At 47.1% G+C, this 16866-nt stretch overlaps 1 protein-coding gene across 1 annotated transcript in view; it reads left to right on the top strand.

The window, feature by feature from the left end:
* Window positions 1-16232, top strand: part of UACA (uveal autoantigen with coiled-coil domains and ankyrin repeats) — a 57497-nt gene extending 41265 nt beyond the window's left edge. Inside the window, exons 10-18 of the mRNA XM_025214196.1 lie at window positions 5-52; window positions 1641-1673; window positions 3110-3208; window positions 3429-3465; window positions 4880-4932; window positions 7018-9732; window positions 11580-11732; window positions 13027-13092; window positions 14524-16232. Coding sequence (XP_025069981.1) covers window positions 5-52; window positions 1641-1673; window positions 3110-3208; window positions 3429-3465; window positions 4880-4932; window positions 7018-9732; window positions 11580-11732; window positions 13027-13092; window positions 14524-14595 — 3276 coding nt within the window. The 3' untranslated portion in view covers window positions 14596-16232. The remainder of the gene's footprint in view (window positions 1-4; window positions 53-1640; window positions 1674-3109; window positions 3209-3428; window positions 3466-4879; window positions 4933-7017; window positions 9733-11579; window positions 11733-13026; window positions 13093-14523) is intronic.
* Window positions 16233-16866: the final 634 nt, after the last annotated feature.

Here is a 16866-nt window from a genome sequence, read left to right as displayed (position 1 = left end):
ACAGCGAATGCTACTAGACAGAATCAATGGACTTCAGCTACAGCTGAATGAGGTAAAAATAGCATCTGTGTAGTCTCATTGAAAAGCCATAATCATCCCCAGACTTCACAAGACCAGGTTCTGCATAAACCTCAGAAAAGGGTGTCTTTGCCTAGAGATGTGCACTGCAAATTGTCAGCATTTTCACTTGTAAAAGAAGCAAAAATGTATTGGCAGGTTGTTACTTTTAGTAAATTGGGTGTTCTGTTAGAGGGTCCTCTGCTTTGATAACCATCTGTAAACTGAATGACTTTAATTAAAGGAAAAAAAATACAGCTCTGGACTTTGTTCGTCAAGCAAGATCAGAGTAACAAATGCATCCCTTTCCGGAGGAGGAGAATGCTTCATGCAAAGGACTGTCACTCTGGTGTTTTCAAGGATTTTTCAATACTCTTTGTACTTACTCAGCTTACTGGGTGTGTCTACATGTGTTTTTATGTGCACCTAAACATAATGCACACTAGCTTAATGTGCATTAAGGTGATTTAGGCGTGCGTCTACATGTGCACGTGCTAAGGTGCATTAACACGGGTGTGCAGACTGACTTGGGACTAAAGTTAGTCCCAAGTTGGTGGACATGTACTGCGTTAATGCGTGTTAGCGTGTCTATGTGTTCGCCAATGCGACTTAGCTATTCACGCAAAAATTTCATACCTGCTTTATGCAGGTATCAAATTTAGGCTCGAATAGCCTAAAATTGCCATTTTAAGGCACATTAAGGGTGTACATGTGGAGATGCGTGCCCTTAAGGTGCCTTAAATTGGGCTAATGCACATTAAATGTGCACATGTAGACACACCCAATGTGTCATTTATCAAGATGATAATGTAGATTCTTAGAACCATAGAAAATGAGGGTGGGAAGGGACCTCAGGAAGTCCCATCTACTCCTACCCCCTGCTCCAAGCAGGACCAGCCCCAGCTACATCATCCCAGCAAAGGCTTTGTCTAGCCTGGTCTTAAACACCTCCAAGGATGGAGACTCCACCACCTCTCTGGGTAACCTGTTCCAGTGCTTCACCATCCTCCTCGTGAGAGAGGTTTTTTCTAATATCCAACCTCAGCTTCCCTTGCTGCAGCCTGAGACCAATGTGTGACACCAACGATTGGTTCCTGCTTTTTGTTGCTTCCCAGTGGTTTGTTTGTGTTCTCGCACTGGCTCAGCTCTTTGGGGCTGAGGTTAAGCCTAGGAGTGATACATCTTGCATAGCAGGCGTTCCTACTGCTCAAAACCAATCTGACTAATGGCATTTTATGGTAGCTGTTAACACTTCCCAGTCAAAGCTCTCTAGACTCTGTCGTGGTTACTGTTATAGCTTTAGGAACAAATTCTAACCTCATGCATAGCTATGGGTAGGGTTGTTTTATATTAATGGTATCTTGTATTTTTATATGTGACTGTTGCTTGCTAATAACATTGATTGATTGGTTCTGGGGTATTTCTAGGAAGGTGGATGATAGAAGGGACAAATTGGTAGGGGGTTTAATTCTGAACTGGAAGGTGGTAATCACATTGTCACCTGCTTGCAAACCACTTGCAGACTTATAATTGAAACGTGTTTGAACTTACAATTGAAACATGGTCTCTTGTCTGCCTTACAGGAGCAAATGGTTGCTGATGATCTTGAAAATGAGGTAAGCGAATGTCACTCCCTGTCCTTGGTGATACTAAATATTGTAGGTTTAAGAAAAATACTAGTTTCCTTTCATTCACTGTTTTAATCGTTCAGACAACAATTAAAAATCCTTGTTAAATCCTTGATGCTGCATATTTCCTGTGTAATAGTGGACAAATTGCATAGCCGCATTTGGCCTATTCCCCAGGGCATGGTTACTTAAAGCAGGGGTGGTCAAGCTGTAGCATGGGTGCCACAAGTGCCATAGGCAGCCTCTGCATGTGTTATGCAGCAGATTGAGGAGGGGACAGGTAGTGCAGTGGCAGATGGGGTAGGGATCAGAAAGCAGAGCAGATGAGATGGGGAGCACAGGGCAGGGAGCAGAAAGCAGAAGAGCAGCTCGGGTAAGGGAAAGGGATCAGTTTGGGACTTGGGGAGGTGTGGAGGGCTAATTTATGGCATGCCTGCCAAAAAGGTTGTTCCCCACTGCTTTAAAGCACACCAAATCATTGCTGAACAAGAATACCTTAGTAAACAGCATCTAGACCAGTGGTTCCCAACCTTTTTTTATACTGCGGACCGGCAAAGTCACTCAAAGAATTTTGGTGGACCGGGTAAATGAGATGGTTTCTATACATATTGAAATTTAACTTTTACGTGGCGGCAGGGAGGGGTTGTGAGGAGCAGATTGGGTTGGGGCACTGCAGCCACGGGCCCCGGGCAGGTCTGGGGCTGCCCAGCAAGAAGGGGCTCCTGCCTTCCCTAGGAGCAAGCAGCAGAGCCACCTCCTCACCCTCTGCCCCGGGCATTTCCCCGCCCGCATCCCCCTGCTCCCAGCCGCAGGCGAGACTGGGGGGTCCTGTCCAGCTCAGCGTGGACCCTGCTACCTGCTGCGCAGGCAGCACCTTGCTAGGCATGGCCATGGTGGCGGGAGCAGGATGGGGCGCATGGAGCCAGCTACCTCCCTTCCGGGGCTGCCCCACCGCCCAGCTTGAACCCTGCACATGACTGCCAGTGGCAGAAACAGCTCCCCCGGGCTTACAGATGGGGGTCCAAGTTGGGGCAGGCAGGCGGGAGCCTGCAGCCCAGGGCGGGCAGAGAGCTCAACAGCCACAACCTGGTAGCCAGTCCTTCGGGCCGTGGTCCGGTGGTTGGGGACCTCTGCTCTAGACAATGAGCAGTGACTTTCAGGAAATCAGAGTTGTAATGCGTGTTGTTACTATCAGTGTTTTTTGTTTTTTTGTTCTGCCATGTCCATCTCCACGTGCTTCATAAATGTACAGATGTTAGTATGGTAGTGAAGCATATGGAATTGGGAAGTGAGGGGTTTTCATCGTTAACCCTGGTGGACGTTTCTCCAGAATTTTCATTTTGGGTTTTTAAAACATGTTTTGAATACTTGTGGGCTGAGCTAGTGCCGAGTAACTGATCTTAAACCTGGAATTTTGTTTGCAGAAAGATGAGCTGAGGAGACTTCTGACAGCCAAGGAAAACCAGCAGGAGGAGAGCCTAAGAACTATTGAAACTCTGAAATCTAAGCTTAAGTACTATGAGGTATGTGAATTGAATTACAGGAAATGACATCTATTAGTAAATGTTGAAGCAATTGTAGTCAAACTCATAAATGTCTCGTCCCAGAAGTCATTACACGCTGCTTAAAATGGATCTGGAAATGAGTATCAACATTTCATCGTCTAGAGACAAGTAGAATGAAATGAATATTTATCTTACTTTGACCTAAATTACAGCAATCTTTTTTTCCCCGTTGTTTCAGGGTGACTACATGGGGTCTGGAAGCAATTTTGGCAACAGTGAGTATATTTTAGTTTCAGAACTGGCCTTGTGGATCGCGCTCTCTCAGAAAATCCAAGTGAAACTGTTGCTTTTTATTTCTGTTTACTTTCTTTTTTTCTTCCAGTCTTGTAGTCTTAGCTGTAGCTGCATTTAGCCAGTGGGTCATGCTGCTTTACTTGCAGGTTTAGGCTTTATATGGATCATGTACCTGTCTTGGATGGATATACAAAATTACCATATTTACTTGAATTCAAGACAAGGTTATTTTTCCACATTCAGCATGGGGGGGACCTCTCTTGGATTCAAGGGTGGGGAAGCGGCTGTTGTGGTTACAGCTCTAGCCCTGTCTCAGGGTCAGAGTCAGAGCCATAGCTACTCCCAGCCCCACCACCACATGCTTCCTTGCTGCTGCTTTCCCCATTGCTACAATGGGAAGGGATGGATTTCAAGAAAGCCCTCCAATAATTAGATTCTAGGCATGGTAAATTATAACATATTTATAAGTTTTCTGTATATGGTATCTAATTATTGGGGGTCATTTTGAATTCATAGTCGCCTTAGATTCCAGTAAATATGGTAATAAGATGGAGGGATAGGATGGGGGGTGGGAAACGCATGCCCATGCATATGCCTACACACAAGTAGAGATGGTCTCATGTAGCAGTTGTTCTCCGAAAGGAAATGGCAGCTATATTCTGAATAGAGAGAGGGATTTTTTTAGTAGCTTGCATGATGGCATTAGTAAGACCACACAACTCATTGGCCACGTTCAAGAAATGCTCATTCAGATGAATGGGGGCAGAGAAGGGCTGCTAGGATGATCAGGGGACCCCATCATGCCGGAGGAGAAAAGACGTGGCTGCTTTAGCTGAGGCTGCTAGGATGATCAGGGGACCCCATCATGCTGGAAGAGAAAAGACGTGGCTGCTTTAGCTGAACCAAAACAAGGCTGAGAGAGGATAGGTATCAGTCAGGTAAACACCAGTAGGGAGAAATCCATTTAAGTTAAATGGAACATGAATAAATGGGTGTAAACTGGTCATGGGTGTAGAACTGTAGGGAAGTAGGGCTGGAAGGGACCTCGCAAGGTCACCTCGTCCACCCCCTTGCTCACACGGGTTCAGTTATCATTGTGATTTCTTAGACTGGTTCAGTGAGCAGATTTTCTCTCGCCTCCGATCCACGTGGATTACCTTCTTTGCTGCAAGGGTTCATATCTTCCAATGGGTGTTGTGTTCAGAATAGTTCAACGGCTGTTTTGACGCTGAACACTTGCGTGCGTCAATCTAATCCCTGATGCAACTCCATTAACAGGCTAGAATTCTACCCCAGGGTGAAGTTCAGCTTTCTTACTCCTATTTGGCTATTTTTAAGTTAATAAAGTACCTTTTTTTTTTCTTCTCCCTCCCTGCCTCCTTTTTGGTGAACTAGGGAAGGAAGATATGCTGCATAAACAGGGTCAAGTATTTGCTGCAGAATCACAGGTAACGTTTGCTTTTTGAGACCCTATTAACACATTTAGTCGGCTAATATTTGTGACACATCTGCAGATTCCTAGGTGCACGAGCAGTGCTAGAAGCAGGCACAGTTGTAATACAGAACTGTGGATACAGGAGTGAGCTACGAGACTCCAACTTCTCTGCATTAATTTTATGACTGCTGATGCCCTCTAGAGTAACTGTGCTGGCATAGCTCGTTAAGCCTTGGCTCCTACTGTTTTAAGAGCAGTGTTTGTTTTTTTCCCCAGCTTTATACCAGGATAGGAGGCAGTTCCATCCCACTGAAGTACAACCAGTTGCCTTTTTTTTTTCCTAAAGCTGGTTTGTTAAATTGAGCCGAAGTGGAAGTTAATTTATTGTAAATTAAATTCCAGGGAAAACTAGTTCTTCTGGGGTTCATTCTTCATCCTTTGGCAATCCCTCGCAGTTGAGGATGATTGTCTTCCGTGATTGTCTCATCTGTGTGTCAGATGGTCCACAGGTGGCAGATGGTGGGATGACCTTCAGGGAAGGTTAGCTGTGAAACCAGTGGGGGTAACTCTGCCGAATAACCAGTTGCAGAGCAAGCAGCGACAGCACCACCGGGATGTGGTGAGGACCACAGATGGCAATGGTTTCCCTCCTGAAAAGCCACATATATCCTTTGATGGTGCTGTGGCATGGCAAATACAGGTTGCCACTATCATAAGCCTGCCCAGCTCCCAGCCATGGATCTACAAGTCCTCAACCGTGGAGCACGTGGAAGAAGATGTTAGAATCTCAATGGTTGCGCGGGCAGACGAAGGATACAACAGAACCAGATCCCCAGTTGTCTTTGTCTCCTTGCTAGTGGGTCAGGGTCCCGTTTTGTCAAGAGCCGTGTGGAAGCTGATGTGCAGCAGCTGCTGGGGTTCATACTGGCTGATAGCAACATCCGATGGGGCGTCTTCTCTGGTCCTTCAAAGAAGCGTGATCAGCCCTGAGATGACATGTGCAAGAACATTTCCCATATACTTGAAATATGCCCTTTTTATATTTTCAGAGCATAGTTTGGAGTGGTGGCTCCAAGGAGACCTGCATTGCTGGATAAATGCATGCTTCATTTCTACTTAGTAATTTTTCAGCCCAACAGATTAATTTAGGGAACGATCATAATTCCATTTTTAAATAGACAATTAGCATTGGCTCTGCTGAAGGCCAAAGTAGTGCTCAGGGGACTGGAATAGATAGACCATGGCTTGTCCTGTAATATGACTGCTGTTGATATTGTTAGACTCACTTCAGCATTGTAGCAAAGCTGAATGGCCCCAGCCAGCAGCGTCCCATCACAAGCTGGGCAGGGATGATAAATTGCTGCCTCTGTACCAAGTAAAGTCACCTGTAAGCAAAGTGTGCTAGGCTGATAGGAGCTAAATGTTTCTATTCAGTGCCTTCTGTTTGGCCTGGCTGACAGTGGTGTGTAGGTGTTCTCATTCCCATAATTGCCATCACAGTTTGCACTGAATTGGGACCTTTTTCAGCCTCCTCAGAGGGTTGGACACGCTGGGGGCAGAAACAGAGGTACCTTTTTTTTTTCTTCCAAGGAGTCCCTTGACTGGACAATGGAAGGAAACATGACAGTTTTTTGCTCCTAGTTACTAAGCTTTCCAAGTACAAAATGCAGTTACTTATTTGTCCTATTCCGAGGCGATTGTTCTTATGCCTTTCATAAGTGCTGGTGTGCATTTAAAAATTTACTAATAAGCAGTTAGAAAATAATAGCTTGCTTTAGGAACTGAACCACTAATTGTCATCAGCTAAAGCAAAAAAGTGTGCATATGCTGGAGCTATGCTTAGCAAATCTTATTGGGGTGAGGGGAAGATGTATTTTTGGTTCCTGGTTTAAATTATCTGCATTAGTGGGTTTCCCCGCCCTGCTTATAATATAAATTGCTTTTGTAAAAGTGGGGCTCACGAGGGTGAAGATGTTGGGTTTTGGAGTGCTGTATGGACAATTAGAGGGAACAGTGTGATTTTTTTTTTTTTTTTTTTTTTTTTAAATGAGCAAAGCAGTTTAAGCATATGTCTCTTTCTGTGCCAATTAATTTGCAGACGAGGTCTATGCTGAGGCCACTGGAGCTTTCTCCCCCCAACCAATCCTTCACATCTGAGAACGAAATTCTAAGGCGAGAGCTCGACAACTTGAGAGCTGCCTATGGTGCCGCAAAAGAAGAAACGAGCAGACTTCAGCGAGAGCTGTCTCATAAGGCAGCTGAATGCAAAGCTTTGGCACTGGAATATGAGAGAACCAAAGTGGAATCGGATGGGCAGATAAAGCAGTTGGAGGATGCTCTGAAAGACGTGCAGAAGCGAATGTTCGACTCGGAAGGCAAAGTCAAGCAAATGCAAACCCACTTCCTTGTGCTGAAGGATCACTTGACTAACGAAGCCGCTACAGGGAACAGTAAGCTAGTAGAAGAGCTGAAGGATCAGGTGAAAGACATGAAAGCAAAATATGAAGGAGCCTCCGCAGAAGTAGGCAAGCTAAGGAACCAGATCAAGCAGAACGAGCTGCTGGTTGCAGAGTTCAGGCGAGATGAAGGGAGGCTGGTGGAGGAAAACAAGAGGTTGCAGAAGGAGCTTGGTAAGTTTGAGATGGAGCGAGAGAAGAGAGCCAGGAACGTCCTGGAGGCCGAAGGGCAGCTCAAAGACATGGCTGCGAAGCTAGCCCTCTCCGTGCCTGCTGAGAAGTTCGAGGCGATGAAGAGTTCGTTATCAAACGAAGTGAACGAGAAGGTGAAGAAGTTGGCAGAGATGGAAGGAGAGAATGGAAAGCTGCAGGCAGAGTTTTGGCTTTTAAAAAGAGACCTTGAGAGTCAGAAAGTGAAATTGGTTCAGCATGTGAAGCCGGAGGAACACGAACAAATGAGGCGCAGACTTGAGCAAAAAAATGAGGAACTTGGGAAGACCGTTTCCGAAGCGATGTCAAAGAACCAGTCTCTGCAGAAGGAAATGGAGAGGGTTCATGTGGACAACAAGCTGCTGAAGCAGCAACTACAAGCACTAAAAACAGAGATTAAAAGCCAATACGTGCCATTAAAACTGATGGAAGAGGTGAAGAGAGCCAACGAAGTGACCGTGGGTGATCTGACCAAGAAACTTTCTGAAGTCACGCAAAAGTACAGCGAGAACAAAGCAGAAGCAGAGAAGTTGCTGGCAGAAAAGACCAGCTTAAGTCAGAACGTAAGTCACTTCCAGGCTGTGTACCTGTCCCCAGAACAACACGAGAAAGAAACAGCAGCCTTGAAATCCAGCCTGGCTGAAGTGAAGAGGCAGCTTGCCGAGGCTGTTCACAAATGTGACAGCGAGCGAGCAAAAGCGTGCAAGCTGGCATCGGAAAATACCGCTCTGAAAGATGCCATGAGGGATCAGTACGTACCAGTCGCAACACATGAAGAGATTAAAACAATCCTGAACAGCACGTTGGAAAAGACGAACAAGGACCTGTCAGATCTCAAGGGAAAAACCGAAGAGATAAAGCAAGAATTCGTGAGAGTCAATGAAGAGAATGGAACTTTGAGAAACAAGATGAAGCTCCTGCAAACCCAAATCCAGACAGAGTACATCAGTGGAAAAGATCACGAGTGTCAGGTGTCGGGCTTGAACAAAAGCCTGCTCAAGCTTCAGGAAAGCAACGCTGAGCTGATGGCTAAGTATAAGAGAGGCCAAGAGGAGATCTTACAGTTGCATGCAGAAATTGAAGCCCAGAAGAGAGAGCTCGACACAATCCAAGAATGCATCAAGTCCAAATATGCTCCGCTCTCCTATTTTGAGGAGAAAGAGCGAAACTTTGAAGCTGTGGTGAAAGAGCTAAAAGAGCAGTTGCTAGACCAGACGCAGAAGCGCCAAGAACGTGAGGAGGAGACCCAGAGGTGTAAAGAGGAGAATGAAAAGCTAAGGAGTAGGTTTTTGTCCATACAAAATGACCTGCAACAGAACTATGTTCTGGCTGAGAAATCCCATGAAATGGAAAAAATGTTCACCGCTAAAATGGAAGAGCTGAGCAAGCAGCTGAGAGACTTGCTGCAAAAATACACCGATGTAAAGCAGGAGAAGGACAAGCTGCAAGAGGAGAGCCTGAAGCAGATCTCGGAAGCCCGTGCCATGCAAAGTCGTCTACAGGGCCAGTATGTTCCAGTGAAGGAGTTTGAAGGCTTGAAGGAGAGTCTGGGCCGCGCAGTTGAGGATCTGAAAGAAGACCTCGGTAGAAAGAAGGCAAGTTATGACAGAGAGGTGCAAAAAGTAGCCGAACTGCAGCAGGAGTTAGCAGATCTAAAGAATTCCTCGATACCTTTGGCAGACCACGTGCAGGTGAAGGAAGCGTTGGAGCGAGAAATCTTAGCAATCAAAATGACTTTGAAAGAAAAGGAGGGGGAGAACCAAGGAAAAAGCGAGGAACTCTTGAAACTCCGGTTGGAGATCCAGAGTGCTAAGCAAGCCTTAACGGACCTGGAGAGCAAAGAAGTAGTTGATATGTCGGAGTATAAATCCATGAGAAGTGCTCTAGAGACCCAGATTGCCAACGTGACTGAGAACTTGGCCAGCCTGACTAAGAAATATGAGGAAGCATGCGAAGAAGCCTTGCAAGCCAAGAAGAGTGAGCTGTCTTTGAAAGATGAAAAAGAATTGCTTCAATCCCGGAGTTCCAGCATAGAGCAAGAAATCAAAGACCAGAAAGAGAGATGCGATAAGTCTTTGACGACCATTATTGACTTGCAGAAGAGAATACAGGAGTCTTCAAAGCAAGTGGAAGCAAAGGATAACAAGGTAGGCAGGAGGGGTGAAGTACTGGATGGAAATCTGACGGGCTTTGTCTAGAGCATGCAGGCCAGATGTTCAAATGCAGCTACCCAAGTACCAAAACGCATGCTTTGGGCATCTACATTTGGACCATATTTGCAAAGCTGGGGACTTTGGACTGGGTATTTCATAGGATCGTAGAAAATTAGTGTGGGAAGGGAGCTCAGGAGGTCACATCTAGTGCAACCCCCTGCTCCAAGCAGGACCAGACTCAACTACATCATCCAGCCAAGGCTTTGTCCAGCTGCGTCTTAACCACCTCCAAGGATGGAGACTGCACCACCTGTCTGCATAACCCGTTCCAGTGCTTCACCACCCTGCTAGTGAGAGTTTTTCCTAATATCCAACCTCAACCTCCCTTGCTGCAGCTTGAGCCCATTGCTCCTTGTCCTGTCACCTGCCCCCACTGAGACCAGCCCAGCTCCATCCTCTTTGCAGCCCCCCTGCAGGGAGGTGAAGGCTGCTATTCAATCCCCCCTGGGTGCATCCAGATGAACACAGACATATAGTTTCCCAGGGATAAGTATCAGCGGCACACCTTGTCCCGCTCCTGCTTGTCCCTGAGGAACACCCATGCCACACATGCTCTGGTGCACAGCAGGTTACCCTGGCTGGGGTAGGGGAGGCTGGGACCAGCAACTGTGCTTACCTGAGGTCCTGGGAGGCCTCCTGGGGTTGCAGCCATGCAGCCGGAGCATGGCTCCGACCAGCCAGGCGCCGGTTTTGGGTGGCACGCACTGCCGCCACGTGTGCCATCCTACTTTCTTTGGCATGTGTTTTTTTTTGACCCCGGGATCTCCTGGGGTCAACCCCTCCTGTGCTGCAAGGTAGTAGTGCGGGGAATGCCTGCATGTGCAGTGTGATGCCACAGATGGGTTTGTGGCACCACGTAGCGCACGTCCACGCTTGTCTAGACAGCCTCTCCTACTTCTCTTTTCTAGACTACGTAAGCCCAGTTTCCTCAGCCTCTCCTTATAAGTCATTTCGAGTCCTGTCTAATTTCTCAAACGCTTTAAAATTGTGCTTAACTTACAATGATTCGTAACAGAGACCTAGTCAACCACTTCCAAGTTTTCAGAGTCAGTTTGGTGCCATATTCACACTGGAGAAGCATCAGGTACCTTTCCCCAGCATTTCTTTAATCTGGTAAAATTGCACTTGTTTCATGACTTCTGGTTCCTTTTGGGCATGGCCTTGACATTCTGGCACTGCCGCCTGCCGGTCGCCAAAAGATACTGGCAGCTGATGTGCAATGTCTGACCCTCTTTAAAAAATGCGTTATAAAGTGGAAAGCTGTGTTAAAGATCAGGTTAGGATGGAAGAGCATGGTACTAACTTCACCTGCCAGTATCTTTCAGCATCAGTTCATGCTCTCCAGACAAATGGAGGTTGCATCTCTCACGGGTGCCTAGAGCTGCAGTTAAACGTGTACTCTGCGCTCTCCTCCCTGGAACATGGTTCGGTACATGCTTTAAGAGGCAAATTTCCCTACGGGTTGCCCCCTTATGAGCGCTCCTGCTCCTGCACCTGCCGTGGGACTTAGGGGCTGATGTCCCTTGGAAATCTGGGCCTGAGCAGCCCTAGGCTCTGAACTGCTGAAGTTTAACCTCTGTGGTTCAGATTTTAAGGTTTTCCCCATCTTGGGAAGCAGAGAGCAAAGCAACAGAAGCACGTGACTTGTATTCAAAGCATCTAGATTGCTTTCTCGTGGTAAACCTAGTATGGGTTGCCTTTAAAAGTCAAATGATACCTCCACCTGCTGGTGTTAGCCTTTTCGTGACCCTGAAAACTAATATTCGTGGCTTCTTTTCAAGATAACGGAGCTGCTAAATGATGTGGAGCGGCTGAAGCAGGCTCTGAACGGCCTGTCTCAGCTCACGTACACCAGCGGAGTTTCTTCAAAGAGGCAGAACCAGCAGGTTGAGATGCTCCAGCACCAAGTGAAAACCCTGCAGCAGCAGCTGGCTGTAAGTCACGTGAAACATAGCTCTGGAGTCCGCTAGCCAGGCGCGGCTTTGGTCGTACGCGGTGCAACGTGTGTGTGTGTGGTCGTGGGTATGGGCAAGAAGTTTTGGTTCTCCTGAGGCAGGGGGACTCGACCTCTGTCCTGAAATTTTGGCGGTACCAACTCTTGCTTCCCTGCAGCCGAATTTTGGGGCCCGTAGGGAGCTTCGTGGGTCGGATAGCATGCTACACAGGTGTGCCTCGCGGCCTGATCTGGGCACGCAGGAGCCGACTAGAGGTAGCACGGGCCCGATTCCTGCAGCTCGGGGCTAAGGAAGCAGGCTGTGAGCATGCACAGAGCTCTGGGACACGGTATGAGGCCGGATCCGGCCTGTGGAGCATCCCTGAGCCGCTCTGGCCCGTGTCAGTAAAAGGCTGACTGCCCCGTCCGAAGGAAAAGAACAGCATTGTTTGAACTCCGCTTTCTCTGTGAATGACTGTCTTGGAAGAGACCCCTTGCATTTGCTCCCTTGTCCCCATGTGGAATTTGCAGTGTCTTTCAGAGAGCGTGTCCAGGGGAAGCGGATGGGGAAAAATGATTAATCGAGGCAGAGACCCTTTGCTCTTACCACGTCCTCCCGTTAGTATCCTCCAAAAATAATGCCACCGCTGCAGTAATTCCTGACAAACAGTTGCCCACGGTGCTTTCTGAAACACCCAGAGGTAGTTCCTGCCCCAGGGATTTGCTGATCTAACGTCTCGCACCTGCAAATACTTTTGAGCGTGTTGCTTACCTCTGTGAAGAGTGGAACTGGAGTGGGGCTATTCATTGTAGCAAATGCCCAGGTGAACCTCTTTTTTTTTTTTTTTTTCCCCCCATGTCGGTCGTCCTGCTTGTTTTGTGGAACCGCTCGTGGGAAAAATCACTCTTGTCACCCGTGTGACTCGCCTGCATAAATCTGCACAGAACTGGGCCAGGTTCTCAGTGGCAGGATTGATGCTTACAGTGAGGAAATGAGCTTGGGGCTCCCACACAGAGCCAGCACCTGGACTCGATACTGAATCAGCACATCTTTTTCCGATTAGGCTCGGTTCCAGGCAAAACACTTTGTCAAGATGAAAGCAAAGGTGTAAGCCTCTGTCATTCCGTTAATGGCAGGGGGAGGGGAGCGCAGCCATTGGGAACACTAATCTTGAAATTTCAAATTAACCCACGGTGACGCCAGCAAAGCCAGGCCAGTTATGCGAAGAAGGGACGTTGGAAATGTGCGCGACTCATTTGTCTCTTCTGTTGCCCTCTCCGTCTTCTATCTACAGGATGCTAAAAGACAGCACCAAGAGGTGATTGCAGTTTATCGGACCCATCTTCTCAGTGCTGTGCAGGTGTGTGAGCTGGTCTGACACGTTTGAGTCCAGCCCTTTTCCCCACCCCTGCCCCCAAAGAATTCTCTATTTAAAAGCCTGTCTACACAATGATTAATGCCTCGCATTAGAGGCTTCAGTCCGCCATTTAAAAAATTACAGACAAGACAACACCCCCCCTTTTATCACCAAAAGGAAAGTGAGAAGCAAAACAGCAACGCAGCAGGTTTAAATTTAGTGTCGTCTTAATCTGCTTTTCACTTTTTGGAGGCAGCTTGATATAATATACAAGGGTGACCCAGTTTGAAATTGTTGTCTCCGATGATGATGGAAGTGTGTTAACATATGCCACGTCCCAAATATTTCTGGAAAGGAGTTAACTTGAAAACTTCCAACGTTCACTTTTCTTGAATGGGAAATGCGAGTTTGTGCAGAGAGAAGCATGCTTTCCCTGGGGGTACTCACTGAGCACACTAATAGGATTTGGCTAAGAAGGTTAATAAGGTGTGAAGTTTCAGACCCTCAAATATAAAATTATAGAATCGTAGAAAATTTGGCTTGGAAGGGACCGCAGGAGGTCACATCTAGTGCAACCCCCTGCTCCAAGCAGGACCAGCCCCAACTACATCATCCCAGCCAAGGCTTTATCTGCCTGGACCTTAAACACCTCCAAGGATGGAGACTCCACCACCTCTCTGGGGAGCCTGTTCCAGTGCTTTGCTATGCTCCTAATGAGAGAGTTTTTCCTAATATCCAACCTCAACTTCCCTTGCTGCAGCTTGAGCCCATTGCTCCTTGTCCTGCCATCTGCCCCCACTGAGACCAGCCCCGCTCCATCCTCTTTGCAGCCCCCCTGCAGGGAGGTGAAGGCTGCTATTTAATCCCCTCAGTCTTCTCTTCTCCACACTCAATAAGCCCAGTTCCCTCGGCCTCTCCTTACCAGTCAGGTGCCCCAGTCCCCAGCCATTTTCACTGGACTCTCTCCAATGTGTCCACATCCTTTCTACACTGGGGGGCCCACAGCTGGACACAGGACTCCAGATGTGGCCTCCCCAGTGCTGAATAGAGGGGGAGAATCACTGCCCTCCATCTGCTGGCAGTGCTCCTACCGATGCAGCCCAGGATGCTGTCGGCCTTCTTGGCAACAAGGGCACACTGCTGGCCCATATTCAGCTTAAATCTATATGGGTCACTGTGACTGGGTCTGTCAAACTACGGGAAACCATTAGGATGTTTGGAGGGTGAATAGCAGCTCCTCTGAATAGGCACGGGGTTTCTAAATGGGAAGCTCACAACAGTGCTAGAGAGCTAGAAGCCAGTAGGTTGCATTTGGCAACTCCTCGTCCCATCGGCGGTGACTTACAACGCAAAGATCGCATATTCGGTTTGGGAGGGCAGGAGCCTTTTGTTGCCAGAGTCCTGAATGGTTTGTTTTTTTTGTGTCCACTCCAGGGTCACATGGATGAAGACGTCCAAGCCGCGTTGCTTCAGATCATCCGCATGAGACAGGGGCTTGTATGCTAGTGTGCTCAGTGCTGCGCCTCCGCAACGCCCAGCTGCTGCATCCAGGGAGAGCGCTGTGATTACAGGAGTGTTAACCTTCGTGAGCTTTATCTGATTGTGATGTTCTTAACTGTAAAAAAAAAAAAAAACAAAAACAAAACAAAAAAACAAAAAACAAACCCCCCCAAAAACAAAACAAAAAACCCCCCTAAGAAATATTTATTCCAAGTAGGAAGCAGATGTGAGGTGGCTGGAATCCATTTACTCCTTGTAAAATAGAACAATAGGATAAATGAAGTTCAAATCAGACGCTTCAGATACGTGGACTCTGAATGTATTTTACTATTGGTGTATGAGCTGGCAGTCAAAATGATGACATGGCAAGTAGTTTTTTTTTAATGTCGGATTGACCAGTCTAAAACCCGCATCCCAAAACTTCAGCTTGATCCTATTGTTAATTGACAAAGTGTGAATGAAGATCTAAGGCTAAACTGAAGTGACCTTGGCTGAAATACTGCGGCTATTTGTGTTTTTCTTCTTGTTAAAAAGTGTGTTTTCTTTTTCTTTTTTTGCCGGTCATATTAATTGACCAAGACTAGTTTCAATGCGGTGTGTCGACTACATAACAAGACTGATGGTGTCAAAGTCTACATGGTAACTTGGCTGGCCAAGTTGCATTTGCTATTTAAGTAATTTTTAAGACTTGGTGCCTTTTTGCTTTTTACTAGAGGTACAAAGACCAGGTTCTTTCCTATCAAACATTAACTTGTATGACTTTTTTTTTTACAAGAGCTATTTTTTCATTAATGCTTTATAACTCTGATTACTAGGCTAAGCAACAGCAGGACTGGAGTAGATCACAATGGTAGAACAGCGTTGCAACCTCAAATGCTGCAGTGAGATTTGTATGTTTTTATAATCATTTCATACTTCAGCATGCATAAGATGGTGGACGTAGACCAGGGGTGGGCAAAGCCTGGCCCGCAGGCCGGATTGGACCTGCAGCAGACTCCATTTCCCAGCATCCCCCTGCCTGCATTGCTGCAGCCAGTTTCCATGGAGACCCCAGCAGCAGTGATGCCGGGCTGGGGTTTCCATGGAGACCGGCTCCAGCGGCGCTGGCAGGGTGTGCAGCTGGGCAGGGAGCTGCTCCGGGGCCGGGGCTGGGATCTTGCAGCTCTGCCTCGGGTCTGGCCCATGCTGTCAGCACCGCAAGATCCCAGCCCCAGTGCGGCTCCCTGCCCAGTGCCAGCGCTGCTGGGAAACCGGCTGCAGCGACGCAGGCAGGGGCTGCTGGAAAAACGGAGTCTGCCGCGGACCCAGTCTGGCCCGCAGGCCAGATGTTGCTCACCCCTGACGTAGACTAACTCTGGATAAATTTGTCCATCCATACTTCAAGTGTCACATGGTCAGCCCTTTTCTAGCAAAGTTTTAAGACGTCTGTTTTTTATTAACCGTGTAAATTATGGACTGTAATCAATTCTTGATTATTTATGGGGAAGCTGCAAATAGTAACATTCATACCATAAGAAATCTAACTGGTTTGGGATTTACATGTTAAGCAAGGTGGGGCTTCATCTTTCAGTGCAATAATACCAAAGGATAAAGCATCTAAATGCAAGTTTAGCAAAAGAAACATCCAGCAGTTGGGAACGGTTTAAAGGAAAACGTCGGTGAAACGCACGGCTATTTACAAAGAAGGGTGTCATCGTTTTCCATGGCTTACCTGACCCTATACGTTTGACATATTGCATATGATGCTCTTCACTACATGAGTCGTCTCGTTAGCTTCAAATTATTCTGTCATTAGCATTTTAGCTTGTAACTCGCAAACAGGCACCTGGCATCCTGATGTAGAACAAGACAAAATTTGGCTTTTCTGGGGGAGGGGGTTGGGAAATAGGAAACTTGAGGTTGTAAAGTAAGCGTGTGTGTGTGCAGGAGATCTAACTGATGTAGAACAAGACACAATTTGTCTTTGTGGGGGGAAATAGGAAATCTGAGGTTGTAAAGCGTGTGTGTGTGCATGATCTGACTTCTGTTCACAAGGCAAGGTTAATTTTTGCAACTTTCAAGTTTTTCTATTTTCCAGCAGAGTCCTTTGTCCATGCTCTGCGTCTGGGTCTCTGGCTCTGGGGCCTGGCTTGTATCACTGAAATGAAAGCCTGGCAAAGGAGATAAAGAGGCATTGAGGTGCATTTGTAGAACAAGCTGCTTTGACAATCCATTTTTAAGGTTGAATAAGTACTTCGCTGTGGTGTGACATCTGATCCACGGCTGCTTTCCTTTAAT

The sequence above is a fragment of the Alligator sinensis genome, unplaced genomic scaffold (assembly GCF_000455745.1).
Source record: "Alligator sinensis unplaced genomic scaffold, ASM45574v1 scaffold334_1, whole genome shotgun sequence".
Taxonomy (NCBI): domain Eukaryota; kingdom Metazoa; phylum Chordata; order Crocodylia; family Alligatoridae; genus Alligator; species Alligator sinensis.
Note: the sequence above shows the minus strand (reverse complement) of the source record. Positions and strands in the feature narration are given on the sequence as shown.